The following is a 15,692-nucleotide window of genomic DNA, read 5'->3' as shown; positions in this document are numbered from 1 at the left end:
TTTAGCGGGTGTGTCGCTGAGCTCTCCTCGGCACTGCAGACAAACGAGCCCGCTGTTAACGCTCCGCAGCGTCCGTTAAGCCTCGAGTCACGAAGGTGCTGCATTATTTAAAAAAAAAGTGCTCCAAGATGCCCATGGTACTGCGATCCAGAAAGTCCCTCCGCCCCGGCGAGGTACAGTTACCGACGTCGACACCGACAGCCAGGAGAAGCTCCAGGCGCAGGCAGGAGAGAGCTACGTACGAGGTGGGATTTCTATTACTCAGCCTTTCCTTTCCGCCTCCTCTTCCTCCGCTGCTGCAAACTTCATCGTGGGCCACGTAGCTCACTGGCTAACGTCAACGGCGAAGACGTTAGTTGGCTAATACGTGTAGAATACTTAAGCGAGGATTATAAAGAGGCCGTACTGCTCTTAGTTCATCCAACTTTACTGCTTTAGTTTTTTTTTTTACCGCAATAAATATTTGCTTAAGCGGCTAGCATTGTTTTAGCTAACTCCGCGTGCGAGCCAAAACTTAGTTAAAGGTCTCTAATCATGGTAAGTTTTTTTTTTAACTAGCTTAGGATGTTTATATGTGGTTAATAACAAAAAAATACCTTTCATATTATTTCCTTCCCCTTTTCTGTTACTTTAATGGTTAACACACTTAATGCAGAGTGGACGCAGCAACTAGTGCTTTATTCCATCGCTTGTTAACGTTAACGGTGTTACCTATATCTCCTGTCAGGAGTCAGACGAGTCAGACTCTGAGCTTGTCCTGCTCCAGGAGGAGATGGAGAGACGTGAGGCTGAGCTGGAGGAGGAAGCTGCTGAGGAGGCAGATCTGACGGTAGGCTATAATTCACCTACAAACACCCCCCTTTCTCTCACTTTCAGATATTGTTCTGTGCACGCATGATGGGGGGGTGGGGGGTGGGGGAGAGAGAGAGCAAAGCAGAGCCACCTGTGAGGCCTCCTGGGTGTGGCAGAGCTCCTATTTGCACAGCCCTGCAGTATAAATATCCTGCTTTGTGTCATTGCAGCTGCATAAAGCCGCTTCCGGGAAATACTGGCAGGCCAGTGCGGAAATGTCTTAACCTCCTTTGCCCTGCTGGCAGAGAAGAGAGCTGTTGCTTATTTAGTAATAAACAGAAGATTGAATAGTCACAATCAATACTGGTTTATATCTATTTTCATCTCTCTCTTAAATATCTCATATCACCCCAAAAGAGCACTTTGTTCTCAGACAGCTGGCATTCTTGTGGTTCCTTAAAACTCTATAAAACATTCCCTCTGATAAAGCTAATAGTTATGCCTGGATCAGGTGACCCCTGAACCCTCCCTTAGTTACACTGCAATGGGCCTCTGCTGCTGGGGGCCACGGTGCACCAAGTGTTTTTTCTTCACTCAACCTGTGTTTATAAACCATTCTGCATTTAATCTTTAGTTATTATTAGTCTCTGGCTCTCTTCAGCAGCATGCCTGTTGTCTCGTCTTTTTCCCCTTACCACCAACCAGAGAAGCTGCCCCTCCCTGAGCCTGGGTCTGCAGGAATTTTCATCCTGTTAAAAGGGAGTTTTTCCTTCCCACTGTTGCCAAGTGCTTGCTCATAGGGGGTCGACTAATTGTTGGGGTTCTCCCTGTATTATTGTAGAGAGAAGACCCCATTATAATGCACCTTGAGGTGACTGTTGCTGTGATTTGGCGCTATATGAATACAGTTGAATTTAAAGTAATTGAATATTGCAGAATAGTAGAGTATTTCTGTAATTAAAATAAAGGCAACTGTAAAACATGAAATTTGCTGGGTTCAAATATATATCCAAAAGCTGAAGCCTGGGGTCTCTCTGGATACTCGGACATGCATGTTGGGTTAATTGGCCGTAGTTGCAAATATGAGTGCAAATCTGTTCTGTCTCTGTGTGTGAGCCTTGCCATAGACTGGCAACCAGTCCAGGGTGTACCCTGTCTCTCACCCTTTCACAGTTGGGATTGGCTCCTACCCAACTGTGACCCTAAACTGGATTAGCAGAACAAAATGCATGATGATGCTGATGCCAGCAGCACATTTTAAAAACGTGTCTTTACCACTTGTGCATCGTCAGCTCTTTTGATAAAAGGGAGGAGACAAATTGCTGTTTGTTTAAGACAGAAACGTTCTTCCAGGCGTGATTGTTTTACAGTTTCTGTTCTCAACAGTTTGGGGAGGTTGTTTTGTTTCATAATGTGCCAGTTTTCATGAAATGGGTGACACTGATTAACTACAGCTGGGCCACTTTAGCACCAGGTCTCACTTACTATACGGGAAAGCATATATGGTTTGACATTGTCTTCATTGTCTTTAATAAGTGAGGATCTTTCTGGAAGTGTAGATCTGGGGAGCCTGGCGGCTGTTCCTGAACATGTTTTGCAGATGTGCTTGGCTTTCAACAGTGTATCAAAGTATCGTTTACATTAATGCAGTGACCCAGTGCAATGAAGTGACCCATTAAAATCAGTGCAGGGGTTTCAATGTTGTGGCTGACGGGTGTAATATGAAGTATGTTTGGAAACGCAGGTACGTATCTAAGTGTTTGTTTGTAGGGGGCACTGCTATATATCTTACTGGCAAGTTAATGTAGCATCCATAAAATGTGACCTGTAGAGTGGCCACGCCCACTTTTGGACCGCTGGGCTGTCAGTGTATTTATGAAAATGAGCAGGCAGAGGTGGAGCAGAGCAAGGCTAATGTTGAGCACTGACTGCCATGAGAATATCAGGTCAAACAATGCTGTAGCCACGGTAAGGCTCGTGTCATGCAGGTAAACAAATATTAACAAGTCAACAGCAGCCACGCACCAGTCAGGAGAGCTGCTTTAAATGGGTGTAGCTAGTCAGCGTGGGAGCTTTGATGTTGACGGGAGCCAGCGGGAGCAGGAAGACTAAGACTGGAAAAGTCTCTCAGTGATTCACTGCTAGCTTTTTAGATAGCCGTAGGTGTTACGTTTCCTTTGGTGTGTGCCATGAAGCTATTCAGAATCCCTGCTTCATGTGTGTGTGTGTGTGTGTGTGTGTGTGTGTGTGTGTGTGCTACATGATTACACAGATTTATAACAGATATTTCATCTTCCTCAGGATCTGAAGGATTGCAGTGTTGTGCTGGACCGTTTCCAAGCTGACGAAAAGAGTTTGAAAAAAGACCTCGAGGAGAAAGAAGACATGAACCGCAAAGGTGGGAAACCAGTCTCCAGAATCCCAACTTTCCAGAAGCGACCCGCTGGAGCCAGTCAGAGCACGGAGCTGCCGGTTCCCAGAAAGGACACTCCAGTCCACGCTCAGCCTCCTGAGAAACTTGGAAGTCTGGAAACTTCAAAGTCCAAGCCGCCTGATCCCAGAGAAACAGCGCTCCCTGCGCCATTGTTCCACACCCCCAAAATTGGCTTCGAGGCTCCTTCTACATTCAGCAGAACAGAAGTGGCTCTTGCGACAGCTCACGGCCCTCTGATTGCTGCCCAACCTGTTCACTCCCCTCTTCTGACTGCAAGCCCCCGGCCTGCTCTCAGATCAGAGCAAGTCAAGAGCAAAACCTCAGAAACCACCCCAGATGGGCCTACAACCCATCTGCCACGCGAGAGCTTCCCCAGCAAGATACCCCGGGAGGAGCCAGCGGAGATGTACGACCCCGCAGTTAAAGACAGGATTCTCCTCACTCCATCTGGAGACTCTGAAAAGTCTGCAGAGATCTTTCAAGCACCTGAGGACAGCCAAGTGGAAGCTATAATGGACGAAGAACCTCCGTGGGAGACAGAGCCACTGAACACAGCTGGTTTGAGGGACAGTATATCTTCATCAGAAGCTGAATGTGAGGATGAGTTGGCTGGTGAGAGATCAGAGGAAGTGAAGGAGGATCGTAAACCACTCATAAGCCAGTCAAAGTTCCCAAAGCTCGAAGAGAAAAAAGCAGATCCCGACTCAGACGCTGCTGCAGCACCAAAGACACCCGCTAAAGTGAAAGCAATCAAGTCAGCCAAGGTGAGTTATGTCACTGTTTGAGACTGAGAGCTTCCACTGGCGTCTGTTTCCTTGATCGTCTCAGCTGAGGCATACATGTGTACCTATTTAGGAATTCTTCAGAATTCTACCACTCCCTGCAGTAGCAGCTTTGGTATGCATCACAGTATGCTATGCTATGCTTAAGCTGTGAGTGTGATGTAGCCTGTTGGAGTGTATAAATTCTCCCCTTATCATCCTGCAGAGGTCAGGATGTCCCAGTTTTACCCTCTTCTGCTTCCTGAGCACCACCTTGCTGCTTCTCGGAGGGTTCTCTCACCACGTGTGGCACTACGGGCTTCCCATGTCCGTGTCCCAGCTCACGGCTCAGCTGGAGCTGCACTGGCTGGAGGGCTTTGGATTGTTACCAGAGCCCTGTAGCACTGACTGTCGGTAAATGATATCAGCAACTGGATATCTTTGAGTTATTTATGTCAGAAATATTATATTCACCTGTCAGGATTAACTAATGTACTGCTGAATGTGGTCCTTGTTGTTCAGAGTGCACCTGGTGGAAAGCATTCCTGTCGGTCTCTACCAGTCTTCCCCCTCGTCCAGAAAGAGCATCGCAGACAGCTGGCTGCACCTGCTGGACAGAGCCAACAGCTCAGTCCACATCGCCGCTTTTTATTTCACACTGCGGGACAGCGATCTGGGCTCGCACGAATCCTCAGACTCTCAGGTGAGCACAACCACCTGCACACTCAGGTCTCACAATGCAGCACATCAGGTGGTTGTACCTGAAGCTTTAAGCCTCTGAGCTAATGGCCTCGCATGATTCTCAGGGAAGAAAGGTCTTTGAGCAGCTGATGAAACTTGAATCCAAAGGTGTAAAGCTCCAGATCGCTGTCAACGCCCCCCAACAGTCAAATCACGACACAGCCGACCTGGCTGGGACAGGTAAGAGTGCCAGGTTTGTGTTTCAGAATAGGACGTTTAAGGAATTTCAGCATTAATTTCCCATGCTATTTTGTTTTTCCGTTGCAGGTGCAGAGGTCAGAGAGGTGGACCTCAAAGCCGTTACTGGAGGCATCGTCCACACCAAGCTGTGGGTGGTTGACCAAAAGCACTTCTATGTGGGCAGTGCTAACATGGACTGGCGCTCTCTAAGCCAGGTATGGTGAAAACTCCTAAACTATTATATATAGGTTGTATAAGAGATGGATATCCTCACTAATCCCCCTGTTTTTAGTCGGGTAATGTCGAGTATAAAAGTCTCCACACAACATTTTTAAGTGGGGCAGGGAGACAGATCCGTCCCAGCTTAAGTACATTAGTGTCAACAGAGTGCAGGACTGATGTCTCATGGTTTTTGTTTCCTCTGTGCTGTCATAGAGAGGAAATATTTCTAATATGGTCAGCTCTGTCAATGGGCACAGAAGCCCCGCTCAGCTGCTGATTTAAACCCTCTGTTGGTGAGGGGCAGCCAGTTAGACGTAAACTGGGAGAGGCCCTAAAAGAGCAGCTACACCAAAGCCCAGCATGAACTGTGAAAGCTGCTTTACTGGAGTCCATGAATAAAAATACAGAGTCCAGCTTTAAAACCTGAAAATGATACATTTCCCTTTAGAAGAAGTAATTACATCCCTGTATCAGCCCACACATCGTGCATACTAGCACAGTGGCTGTGCTGTGTCAGAGCTAATGCAGACTGTGGACTCTCTTGAACAAAGGTGAAGGAGGTGGGTCTGTCAGTGGAGGACTGCAGCTGCCTGGCTCAGGATGCCTTTCGGATCTTTGGGGTGTATTGGAGCATCGGCGGTGTGATAAACGGTTCCCTGCCTCCGTACTGGCCCGCTCGCCTCTCTGCCCTGTCGAGTTCCCAGAAGCCCCTGCATCTGAAGTTCAACGGGGTCCCTGCTCAGGTCTACCTCTCTGTGAGTATCGTTTCAGGAGGAATCCTTTTGAGTTCTGCTGTCATTTTACAGGAACTGTGTTGCATCGATTGCTATTTGTTTGATAGACACAGGCAGATGAGTCTATGTTACGTCATCATACTAAATGCTCAATGACAAACAGATTTATTCCCAACACTGAACGAATGGGAATATCCTAACATTTGATCAGGAATAAACAAAAAAGACAGATAGCTGCTGTCTGTGGTTTGTTTGGAGTCTTTTAGTCAGTGAGAGAAACATTAAAACCAACATCTTTGTTCATTATTATTTTAATTTGCTGTTCTTTTCTAAATCTGTACAGATAGTGTGTCTTTAACTGCCTTCTTTTACATCATGAATTCACATTAGTGGCCCAGTGCCACGGGAAGCCATCCCTGTTCATGCCATCATACTTCAGATCATAAACCATTCCAAGCCTTCTCTGTGGTTTTATCTTCTCTTCCAGTTTCTTTTCTTTTGTCCTTCGGTTGCAGGCTGATCTGAGCTTCCTTTGTCCAGAGAATGCTGGACCAGGATTTCTGGGGCTCGTTCAGATTTTTGTAGATGGTCTAATCTCCCCTTTCTGTCTTTGTTACGATAGCTGGTTTGCATGGTGTACTGAACTCTCTGCAAGATTCCTCTTATGTTCGACTTGGATAATGATATGCTTACTTCTGTGCTTACCCCTCTAAGACTGATGTGCTCTCGGGTTTTCTTTACCATGAAAAAGGAGTCTGCAATCACCAGGGCACTATTTTTTTGTAAGAATGTAAAAAAAGTGTAGGTTTCACCACTCCCGAGGTCTCTGATAGAGCTCTTGTGTCTAGAGCTCCTTTAGCTGCATGTTGTGGGTTCACAGAAACACCAATTGCACTCTGGGACTTTTACTTTGGTTTAGCCCCCTGAAATAAATTCATCTTCATAATGTAACTATGCCCTGAATATGTTTTGGTGTAAAGCTAAAAAACAACATTTGTATGTTTGTCTGAAACTGCTTTTGCACCATTCCAATCTCAAGATAAGGACATCACTCAGCTGTCACAGGCTTTTCTTCCTCCTGTGTTGGCTCTGTTGATCATCATTGCTTCTGCTGTGTCTGTTTTCTGCAGAGCGCCCCTCCACAAATCTCAGCCCGTGGCCGCTCTGACGATCTGTCCACTATTCTGTCTGTCATCAACGATGCTCAGGGATTCGTTTACATCTCTGTCATGGACTTCCTTCCACTGTCTCAGTTCACGGAGCCACTCAGGTACACTCCACTCACACAGCTGCACTGTTCATGTCATTTAATAGCAATTCTTAAGTCAGTCAACCTTAATGCAAGACACAATCAGAAATTACTGTTATGCTGTTAAAAAATGTTATGTCGACTTACTAAAAAGGTAAAAGATTGGCTTACAAAGCAGCCTCTCATTAAGATAAAGTACACACGCTCAGAGAGCATTTCAGGAGGAAGAAATTTGCTCGTTCTGCTTCTACCTGCCTGCATCAAACAGCAAAAGTGCTGATGTGTCTTGTGGAAGCTGTAGAGCTTTAAAGTATGTCCTGGTCTCTCATTTTCAGGTTCTGGCCCGCCATCGACACGGCCCTGCGTGCTGCGGCGTGCACCAGAGGCGTGCGGGTCCAACTGCTGGTCAGCTGCTGGGCGCATTCTTCTCCTGACATGTTCATCTTCCTGCAGTCCCTGCAGGTGCTCAGGAGGCATCCACTGAGGTGCGACATTGACGTGGTATGTTTGAAGATTTGATTTTTCTTTTCATGAAACGTTTTAAGTCACCGATGACATGGCGGATTCTAAAGCAACGTTTTTTGTATGTTCTGTAGAAAATCTTTACAGTGCCTTCAACAGCAGAGCAGAAGAAGATTCCCTTTGCACGAGTCAACCATGCCAAGTACATGGTTACAGACAGAGTGGTCTATATAGGTATGCTGCCAGCACTGGCTACATTTTAACACTTTTTAGCTCCTTTGAACTGTGAAAGGCAAAATTTAACAGCGTAAGGTGTCCAGCTTTTAACATTTAGTAGGTAATGTCTGTAAAGTGGAACGATTATACTCAATTTCAGCTCTGTTTCTGTTCTTGAACTCTCCAAAAGTAGCTTTGCATTCATCACCAGTGTTGGGACTAACGCGTTATTAAGTAACGCGTTACAGTAACTACGTTATTATTGTGGTAACGAGCACGGTAACTAGTTATTATGCCAAAACCAGGAACGCGTTACTCGTTACTGGGATTTAAATAGGCTCGTTATTCGTTACTTCGTGTGGTGGCTATCGCGGAGTTTCCACAGATTCAATAACATTAGCAAGTGGTGGAAGCCAGCAGGTGGATGAAGGAAAAGGGAGGCAAGAGGAGAGACCCGAAGCAGCCACCAGTCCGAGTATCAAGTGAACTGAACTTCAGGTAAGAAGTTATGACCTGCAGTCCATCTGGGTCAGATATGAACCAAGTTTAGGTGGAGTTTATTTTCGTTATGCTGACTTTTTCGTACTGCGTGCTAGCTAGCATGACGGAGTTTCTATACAGCTGGGTGGGTGCTATGATACTGATGTTGAACTTTATTTTGTTCATAAGGTTAATTATTAGAGTTGCCAACCGTCCCGTAAAAAACGGAATCGTCTCGTATTCAGAGAAATTATTACACGTTTCGTATTGAGGTGAAAAGGAACACAGTTTGTCCCGGACTTCAGCTACAATGAAAAAGGCACAAAGCTGGAGTTACTCTGTGTTTACGCCGCACAGCTGCCTTTTCTCCTCTCATTCTCTCTCCCTCCCTCTCCTGTTTCTACTTCAATCATGAAACTGATCAATGATCAGCTGATCGGCTTTTCTCTCTCGTTTATTTATCGCCCACTTTGCGCCAGAAAGAGGAAACCATGTCGCGCTAAACAACAGCAGTACGTTTAAGCTTGATCAGCTGTTGTTAGAATTTATTTAATATTACTTTCTACTATCAGCTGATGTTGGCTGGAGCCACAGCTGTAAAGCTGCTGGTCAGGATGTCGGTTTGGATATGTGGTGAGAGAGAAACATGAAGATGAAACCAGGAGATGTCCTTACTGAATCACCAGAGCTGAATAGGTGATGGAGAAACAGGTTTACCTTTTAGGTGACACGAATGAGTTGAAGGGAAGTTATGAACTGTTTCTGAGAGACAAATAACACCAGGATCCTTTTTTAGGTAGCTGACAGCTGGTAACTGTGCAGGGGCGGATCTAGCAAAGTGTTGCCAGGGGGGCAGGTAGGGCATTAACAGGGAGAGGGGAAATACTTTTTTTTCTTATTCTCATTTAAAATGTCTAGCTTTTAAAAAAAATAATTATCTGAATCTTACAACAAACGATTGATAGATTAATGCATATATACCATCAGAACAGTGTACATCACTGTCACAACAGCGTTTGTTTTCATTCAAAGGCTTTATGATTTTTCCTATAATGGTGGGCCAGTCTCTAGTCAAAATGCCCAGGACGATTTTTTGTCCCAGTCCAGCCCTGTATGCAGCTCATCTGCAGTCTGGTGTTACCTACATCTTCCTATTCAGAAGGCAGAATTTCCGAGTTCTGAGTACAATCGAAAGCACCACGACTGCAGTTTTTTTGTGTTGGATGTAAAAAGCAGGCTAGAATCATGCGGCGGTCAACGACGGCCCAGGCGTGGGATTTCTCTCGTGGAAATGTGCACATTATTTTTTTCCTTTCTATTGGTAGGTGGCACAGTGCACTTGTGGCAAGTAAGCAAGTTAGAAGACTGGCACTCTTGCTGGGTATCCATTTAGCAACACATTAACAAGAGAATTCTTAGTAAAACCAAAGTTACTTTCCCTAGTAACTAGTTACTCTGAAAGTAACGAGTAACTTGAAGTAACTGAGTTACTTTTGATAGAAGTAACTGGTAATGTAACTAAGTTACTCATTTAAAGTAACCTACTCAACACTGTTCATCACATATTGAGTCTTAGTGCAGCGCTTCATCCTCTAATTGTTGTAGCTGCTCTCCATGTAAAGCCATCCTCCACGGTTTAAACACCAGGTGGGCGGGGCTTCTAAAATGACCATATTAGGTATTTCCAATCTCTGTCACAACATACAGATCTAAGAGTAAAAAACTGTCTGATCACATTGTTTTAAACTTGTGTACGTGTGACAGAAAGTATAGAAAAGCATTCGATAAATGGAGACTGTAGCTCTCACCCAGAGTCTCCTGCAGTCCAGCTTGTTAAACTGTTTCTCTTCACAGGGACGTCCAACTGGTCAGAAAACTACTTTGCGTTCACGGCTGGTGTGGGCTTGGTGGTGAACCAGACGGGCTCTGCTGTTAAACCGGGCCAGCAGACTCTGCAGAGCCAAGCAGAGGAGCTGTTCCTCAGAGACTGGGGGTCCGAGTACGCCTCCACGCTCCCCGTTGAAGACGTGGACGTGTGCCCGCGCCATTGAGGGAATCAAAAGCGCGTCGCATTTAGAAGAGCCGCATGCTTTCTTGCTGCTACTACTTGAACTTTATTGCATCTATGCAGAATCCGCTGGCTGTTTGTTTTATTGCAGTTTACCGACTGGCTGCCTTTTTTCTGTATATAGTTGTGTTTTCAGAGCACATTATTGTTTTGTTTTTTTAATTTCTCTGTGGTGTTTTTAATATTCTGTCAGCAGCTGAAATATGCTGACAGATGTGACAAGTGTGTTACATTATAAATAAAACAACATGCTGGAGACCTTTAAGACGTCTTTTCTCTGGATTTTCTTACAAAATCTGAACTTTTACAACAGAAAAAGTCTGAATACTACATAACCAACACGTGTTATTTTATAAACTGAGAGCTGTCAGCACAGCAGTAATATTCCAACTCGTTGCACACTTTTAAGCCATCAACATAGAATTATTTTATTATAATGATGATTATGTGAAATCAGCCACAAAATCATAATGGTGTTCCACAAAGTTAAAGGTGACCTATTGCAGTTTCAAAACAATTAGCTTGGTATTTCACCTGCAGCCATTTCAAACAGGCTTTTCTACTCTCGGCTCTGTATGATGTCAGAGAGGGGACACACCTAATATGGTAATCTTTCTGGATTCCTCAAGAGCCCTTTCTCTTTCTTATGACATCACACCTCTGGCTGTGAGCGCCAAAGCGCCATCCTCATGCTGTTTTTAGTTTATGAGGGGCAGCCAATCGGATGAAAGCTAGCAGAGAGTTTATTTCAGTGGATGAACTGAGGAGCTGTACCAACAGCCTGTTTCCGACATATGATTCATTTGACCCGAGAATCATGCAAGTGTACTTTTTTTTTTTTTTTTTTTTTTTTTAAACAGGACTTTTCACAGTGAATCTGTGCTGTCTTAAGCTCAATGCTAGAAGGAAAAATCTTTATATACGTGAACTGAAGCAGCTATTTCAAAACAAAACCCACAGAGACCCAGATGATGCATTTAGAAATAATCTAACTACTAACTTCAGGTTTATGTGCCTTCATCTTCACATTTAAGAATCTTTTCTCTGCACACATCTGGGAAAAAAGAAGAAATGGGATGAAACATGTACAGCCTGTGTCAGTGTCGAACGCTGCAGTTCCAGCTTTAGCTCTTCACACCTGCTTAGTGTCACTGTTGTGAGACAGCACACCTGCTAGCTGCCAGCTGTACAAAAGCATCCACAGCTTTGTTTTGTAGCTGTGGAGCAGCTCCACGTGCACAAATGAAACGTCAGACGGTGAATGAAGCAGCAAGGATGGGTGCAGATTCTTTTTACACAAACTCTGCAACCATCCCAGTCCTTTCATATCCACGGGCAGGAGAAGCTTGAAGACGGGCTGCCTGCTCTCACTCCATGGAGAGCTGCACACTGTCTGACTGGCCCTGCTGCTGATGTTGTTGTTGCTGCTGCTGCTCAAACTTCCTGGCTAGAAGGCGAGAAATAAGACAGACGGAGAGTTACTACAATAAGCAGAAGATCTATAGGTCGTCCAGCAGGCTTTCCCCACTCTTGTGAATGTTTTATGCACCATTGGTATTAATTAATGTCTTTATTAATGTGAAGGAAAACATTACACAAAAAAAGAAAAAAAAAAAAAAAAAATCCCCACTTTTCCCCATCTAACACAGCCCACACTGAGCCAGCACACACAGGCTCGACTACATTAGTATCTGGTTTCACACTACAATCCGATTTCAGGTTACTTTTTTGCTCTTTGCTTGGTAAATACGACTTAAGGGGAACAGATTTCTTAAAAAAAAAAAAAAAAAAAAACAAACAAAAAAAAAAAAAAAAAAAACACACAAGGACAAAGATAAAGCAGAGATGTGTTTCTGTTAGAAGGGTTAACTGGTGGAACAAGTGCAGTTCATTTTCATTGTTTAAAAATAGAGTATTAGAAAAATATATAAATCAAGAATGAAAAGGGCAAAATAATAATACTGAAACTCTCAGTTGTTTTGCTTTGATTATATTAATGACATTTAATTTAATATAGTTACTGATCTAAGGTGGAAAGTTTTTGTTTTGTACATGAGCTGCATGCTGAAAGATCTTTTGTTAAAAGGGTTGGTGTAATAAGCATATTCAGCAAATACCTTTTGATTAGCCTTGTCTCGTGCTTTCTTGCTTTGTGGTAGATCTTTATTCAGTGAGATATTTGAATGCTAATCAATAAATCAATAAAATGAGTCTGCTCAGCTCAATAGAATCTAAACTCTGGGGTGTGTTTTAGAATTACGCACGTGCTACAGAGGCTCACTGTAGACAAGTAGGGGAGGCATGATCGCAGAGGTTTTACCTGGAAAACAAAACCTCTAAGGCTGAAAAACAGTGGCGCACACACACCAAAACTCAATATCAAACCTCCGTCTGGTTTCGTCCAGCCACAGCCTCACCAGCAAGCACAACCCAGTGTAATGTTAAAGGGTTTGCCACACAATATTCACTGACTTGCTGTGCAACCCTATTTTAGTTCAATAAAGGCAGCATCTACAGTACTGTGCAAAAGTCTTGAGCCACCTACCGTTTTGCTTCAATGGAGACATAATTTCTTGTAATTTCTTAAAGTTGTTTTGACCAATTAAGACACTATTCCTTGGACATCACTTGCATTGGTCCAGTCTTTGTACCATATCGTGTATTTATTCATTCATTTTTTTTTGTTAAGCGACTTAACACTGACCTACGAATGATCCAAGCATATAAAAAGGCATCTTACTCATGGATGACTCCACTTGGCAAAGAACCAAATTTTAAATTGTATCTGTGTTAGGAGCATCCTTGTTTTCATTTCTTTAGCTGAATCTAAGAAAAAAGGTTACAAATAACAGTGTTGTCGGCATAAAATAGTATTTTTGCAACAACAAGGCGATTCCCACAGAGAGGTTAGCTGAAAACATGGCATATCTCGGCGTGGTGTGGAGTGGGTCCTTGAATCTTGACAAGTAGAAGAGGGAGAGAAAAGTATGGACAGTATGTAAAAGAAACGGGGAAAACCCAGACCCGACCCTTATTTCCCATCTTCCTGGTAAAGTAAGAGGAAATTAGAAGCGGGTCAAGACTTTTGCACAGTACTGTAGCGTCAAATCGAGTTTCACTGCAATCCACATCAGCCCACATGCATCCTCACCCAGAGAGTACATCTCCAGCTGCTGTCGCAGGCGGACCTTCTGCAGGCTGTCGTAGAAGTTGGGCTCCGGGCTGCTGCCCGCGGTGGGAGGCAGAGTGAAGATGCGCATGATCTTCCTCTTGTTTCTAAAGTGTACGTAAACAAACAGCGTCAGTCTGTGCTCGTTATCCGCAAACAACTAGGGGAACATCATCACCGAGCACACGGTTTGACCTGTAACATGTTAACCTGGTGGGTGATTTGATGCCAAACCAGTTATTTACAGTCGTTATGAGGTAAGGTTAAGAAACGCGTCCTTACTTTCTGGCGTACATGAGCAGGCCGAAGCTGACCAGGATCACCAGCAGGTAGACATTCGTGGCTTCGTTCCACGCTTCGTGCACAGAGTAGTCTATGGAGTCGGGCTCGTTCCCCAAAACCCCGTGAGCGCCCATGGAAAATGCGGAAACTGCCACCAAACTACACGGAGAAACGTCCAATTTTGAAGCAAAATCCTCTAAATTAGCCCTGTTAGCCTACACGTCCTCGCGAATCAACTGTGTAGTGTAAACACTATTACGCCACATCCGTTCTCTTTTCTTCGTTGTTCCTCTTCCGGTTTAGACGTACTGCTGCCCCCTACAGTCCCAAATCTTAATCAACCCAGTAAAAAAAAATCAATTCTGAAATTAATTCACTGATGCAGGTTTGATTGGACAATTAAATTAATTATTACAGCACAAAATGCTTTATTTTATTCTGTGTTGTTTTTTGGGTCCTTTCTTGTTATTTGTCCTTCTTTCTGAAGGGAACTTTACAAGCTTGTATTTGTTTTTACTTGTAAGATAAGATAAGATAAGATAAGATAAGACTTTATTGATCCCACAACGGGGAAATTTTTGCATCACCTCAGCTCAGGTACAGATATATGAAGGAAATACAAAAATACAAATAAGTACAATCAATGAAAAAAAGTAAGATAATACACTATATACAATGGTAGCATACACAGTATGTGATTATGGATATAGTTGGAAATATGGAAGACATAAACTATATAGCTTGGAAGGTCATGGAAGGTCCATTATGCATGATTGTTCTATATATTCAGATTCATTTTGGTGAAAATCAGGTCAGCATCACCCCAAATGTGCAAATCAGTAAAAGCTATAATAATAATAATAATAATAATAATAATAATGGATTGGATTTATATAGCGCTTTTCAAGGCACCCAAAGCGCTTTACAATGCCACTATTCATTCACTCTCGCATTCACACACTGGTGGAGGCAAGCTACGGTTGTAGCCACAGCTGCTATATCTTACCCACATATGTTATTTTACTCATGAGCACAACTGCAACAGGAGGAAGCAAATAATGAATGAGAACTACTAAAGGTAAAATCACACTGATTTCCAACCTCCAATCTGTTTATCCATTTATGTGATGTCACAGGTTGGGTTTTTTTATTTTTTCCAGCCCTGCCTTCTCTCTTTTCTGAATCTTGAGACCAAATAAGTATGTCAGTTTGCCATCTTACAGAATGCCTTGTTTCATAAAATATATCTGGAGGACAGAAGAGACACAGGCAGTGTTGGGGAGTAACGGAATACATGTACCGCCGTTACGTATTTAAAATACAAAATATGAGTAGCTGTATTCCGTTAGTTACCGTTTAAAAAGGTGGTATTTAGAATACAGTTACTTTGTTGAAATAAATGGATTACACTGCGGTACTTTCCTGTTTGGGTTTTGTTTGACAGCTATGTTCTGTTGTTCCAGGCGGCAGCGTTACGGTTGCCATGGTTACAGGGCGACGCTCTCTCTCTGCGACTGTGTGTTTCCTGGGTGAGAGAGCGCCTTTTTGTTGTTGTTGTTCTGCTAAGCTAACAAGCAGAATGCTACAGGCATAGCTCTAAAGAATGTAGCCTCATGGGCAGTGTAGTCCGTGTTGCATTGAGAATGCACTGCCATACCCGTTATGTGTCTGTGAGCAAGAGGAGGGAGAAAAAGGATAGTGGAAAAGTATGAGTTGTCATCGAGCAAAAACAGGAGCTGGAAGCATGTAAATATAATAATAACCACTGCAGCCAAGAAGAGAGCCTGATGAGCCCAGTTGTAAGTAAGCTATTAAGACTCGACTGTACGCTGTGTTCGTGTTTTCCTCCGAAACAAGAAGCTCCGTTGGAGCAGCCGTTCAACGCCTCTCTCTGTCTCTCGC

General features: G+C 43.8%; 2 protein-coding genes across 5 annotated transcripts; one reads left to right on the top strand and one right to left on the bottom strand.

The window, feature by feature from the left end:
- The first annotated feature begins 101 nt into the window (after positions 1-101).
- Positions 102-11,282, top strand: pld7 (phospholipase D family, member 7). 2 transcript variants are annotated; one of them, XM_040016631.1, is made up of 12 exons: positions 102-245; positions 728-829; positions 3,094-3,990; positions 4,214-4,401; positions 4,510-4,690; positions 4,794-4,908; positions 4,996-5,123; positions 5,682-5,885; positions 6,995-7,134; positions 7,449-7,614; positions 7,710-7,809; positions 10,126-11,282. In XM_040016631.1, the coding sequence occupies exons 1-12, from the start codon at positions 129-131 to the stop codon at positions 10,320-10,322; spliced, it is 2,535 nt and encodes an 844-aa protein (XP_039872565.1). In that variant the 5' UTR covers positions 102-128; the 3' UTR covers positions 10,323-11,282. The 2 variants fall into 2 exon arrangements, with proteins under 2 accessions (XP_039872565.1, XP_039872566.1); XM_040016632.1 differs by lacking the exon at positions 102-245 and adding an exon at positions 301-537.
- Positions 10,752-14,121, bottom strand: smim19 (small integral membrane protein 19). 3 transcript variants are annotated; one of them, XR_005693917.1, is made up of 4 exons: positions 13,791-14,069; positions 13,491-13,615; positions 11,510-11,786; positions 10,752-11,477 (listed from the first exon to the last, which is right to left on the bottom strand). XR_005693917.1 is itself a non-coding variant. In XM_040016639.1 (3 exons), exons 1-3 carry the CDS (start codon positions 13,922-13,924, stop codon positions 11,707-11,709), a joined length of 339 nt encoding a protein of 112 aa, XP_039872573.1. In that variant the 5' UTR covers positions 13,925-14,069; the 3' UTR covers positions 10,752-11,706. The 3 variants fall into 3 exon arrangements, 2 of the variants coding, with proteins under 2 accessions (XP_039872573.1, XP_039872572.1); XM_040016639.1 differs by having other exon boundaries at positions 10,752-11,786; XM_040016638.1 differs by lacking the exons at positions 10,752-11,477; positions 11,510-11,786 and adding an exon at positions 12,500-13,385 and having other exon boundaries at positions 13,791-14,121.
- Between the last annotated feature and the right edge of the window lie 1,571 nt (positions 14,122-15,692).

This window comes from Simochromis diagramma, unplaced genomic scaffold, assembly GCF_900408965.1.
Source record: "Simochromis diagramma unplaced genomic scaffold, fSimDia1.1 OVJJ01000685.1, whole genome shotgun sequence".
Lineage (NCBI taxonomy): Eukaryota > Metazoa > Chordata > Actinopteri > Cichliformes > Cichlidae > Simochromis > Simochromis diagramma.
Note: the sequence above shows the minus strand (reverse complement) of the source record. Positions and strands in the feature narration are given on the sequence as shown.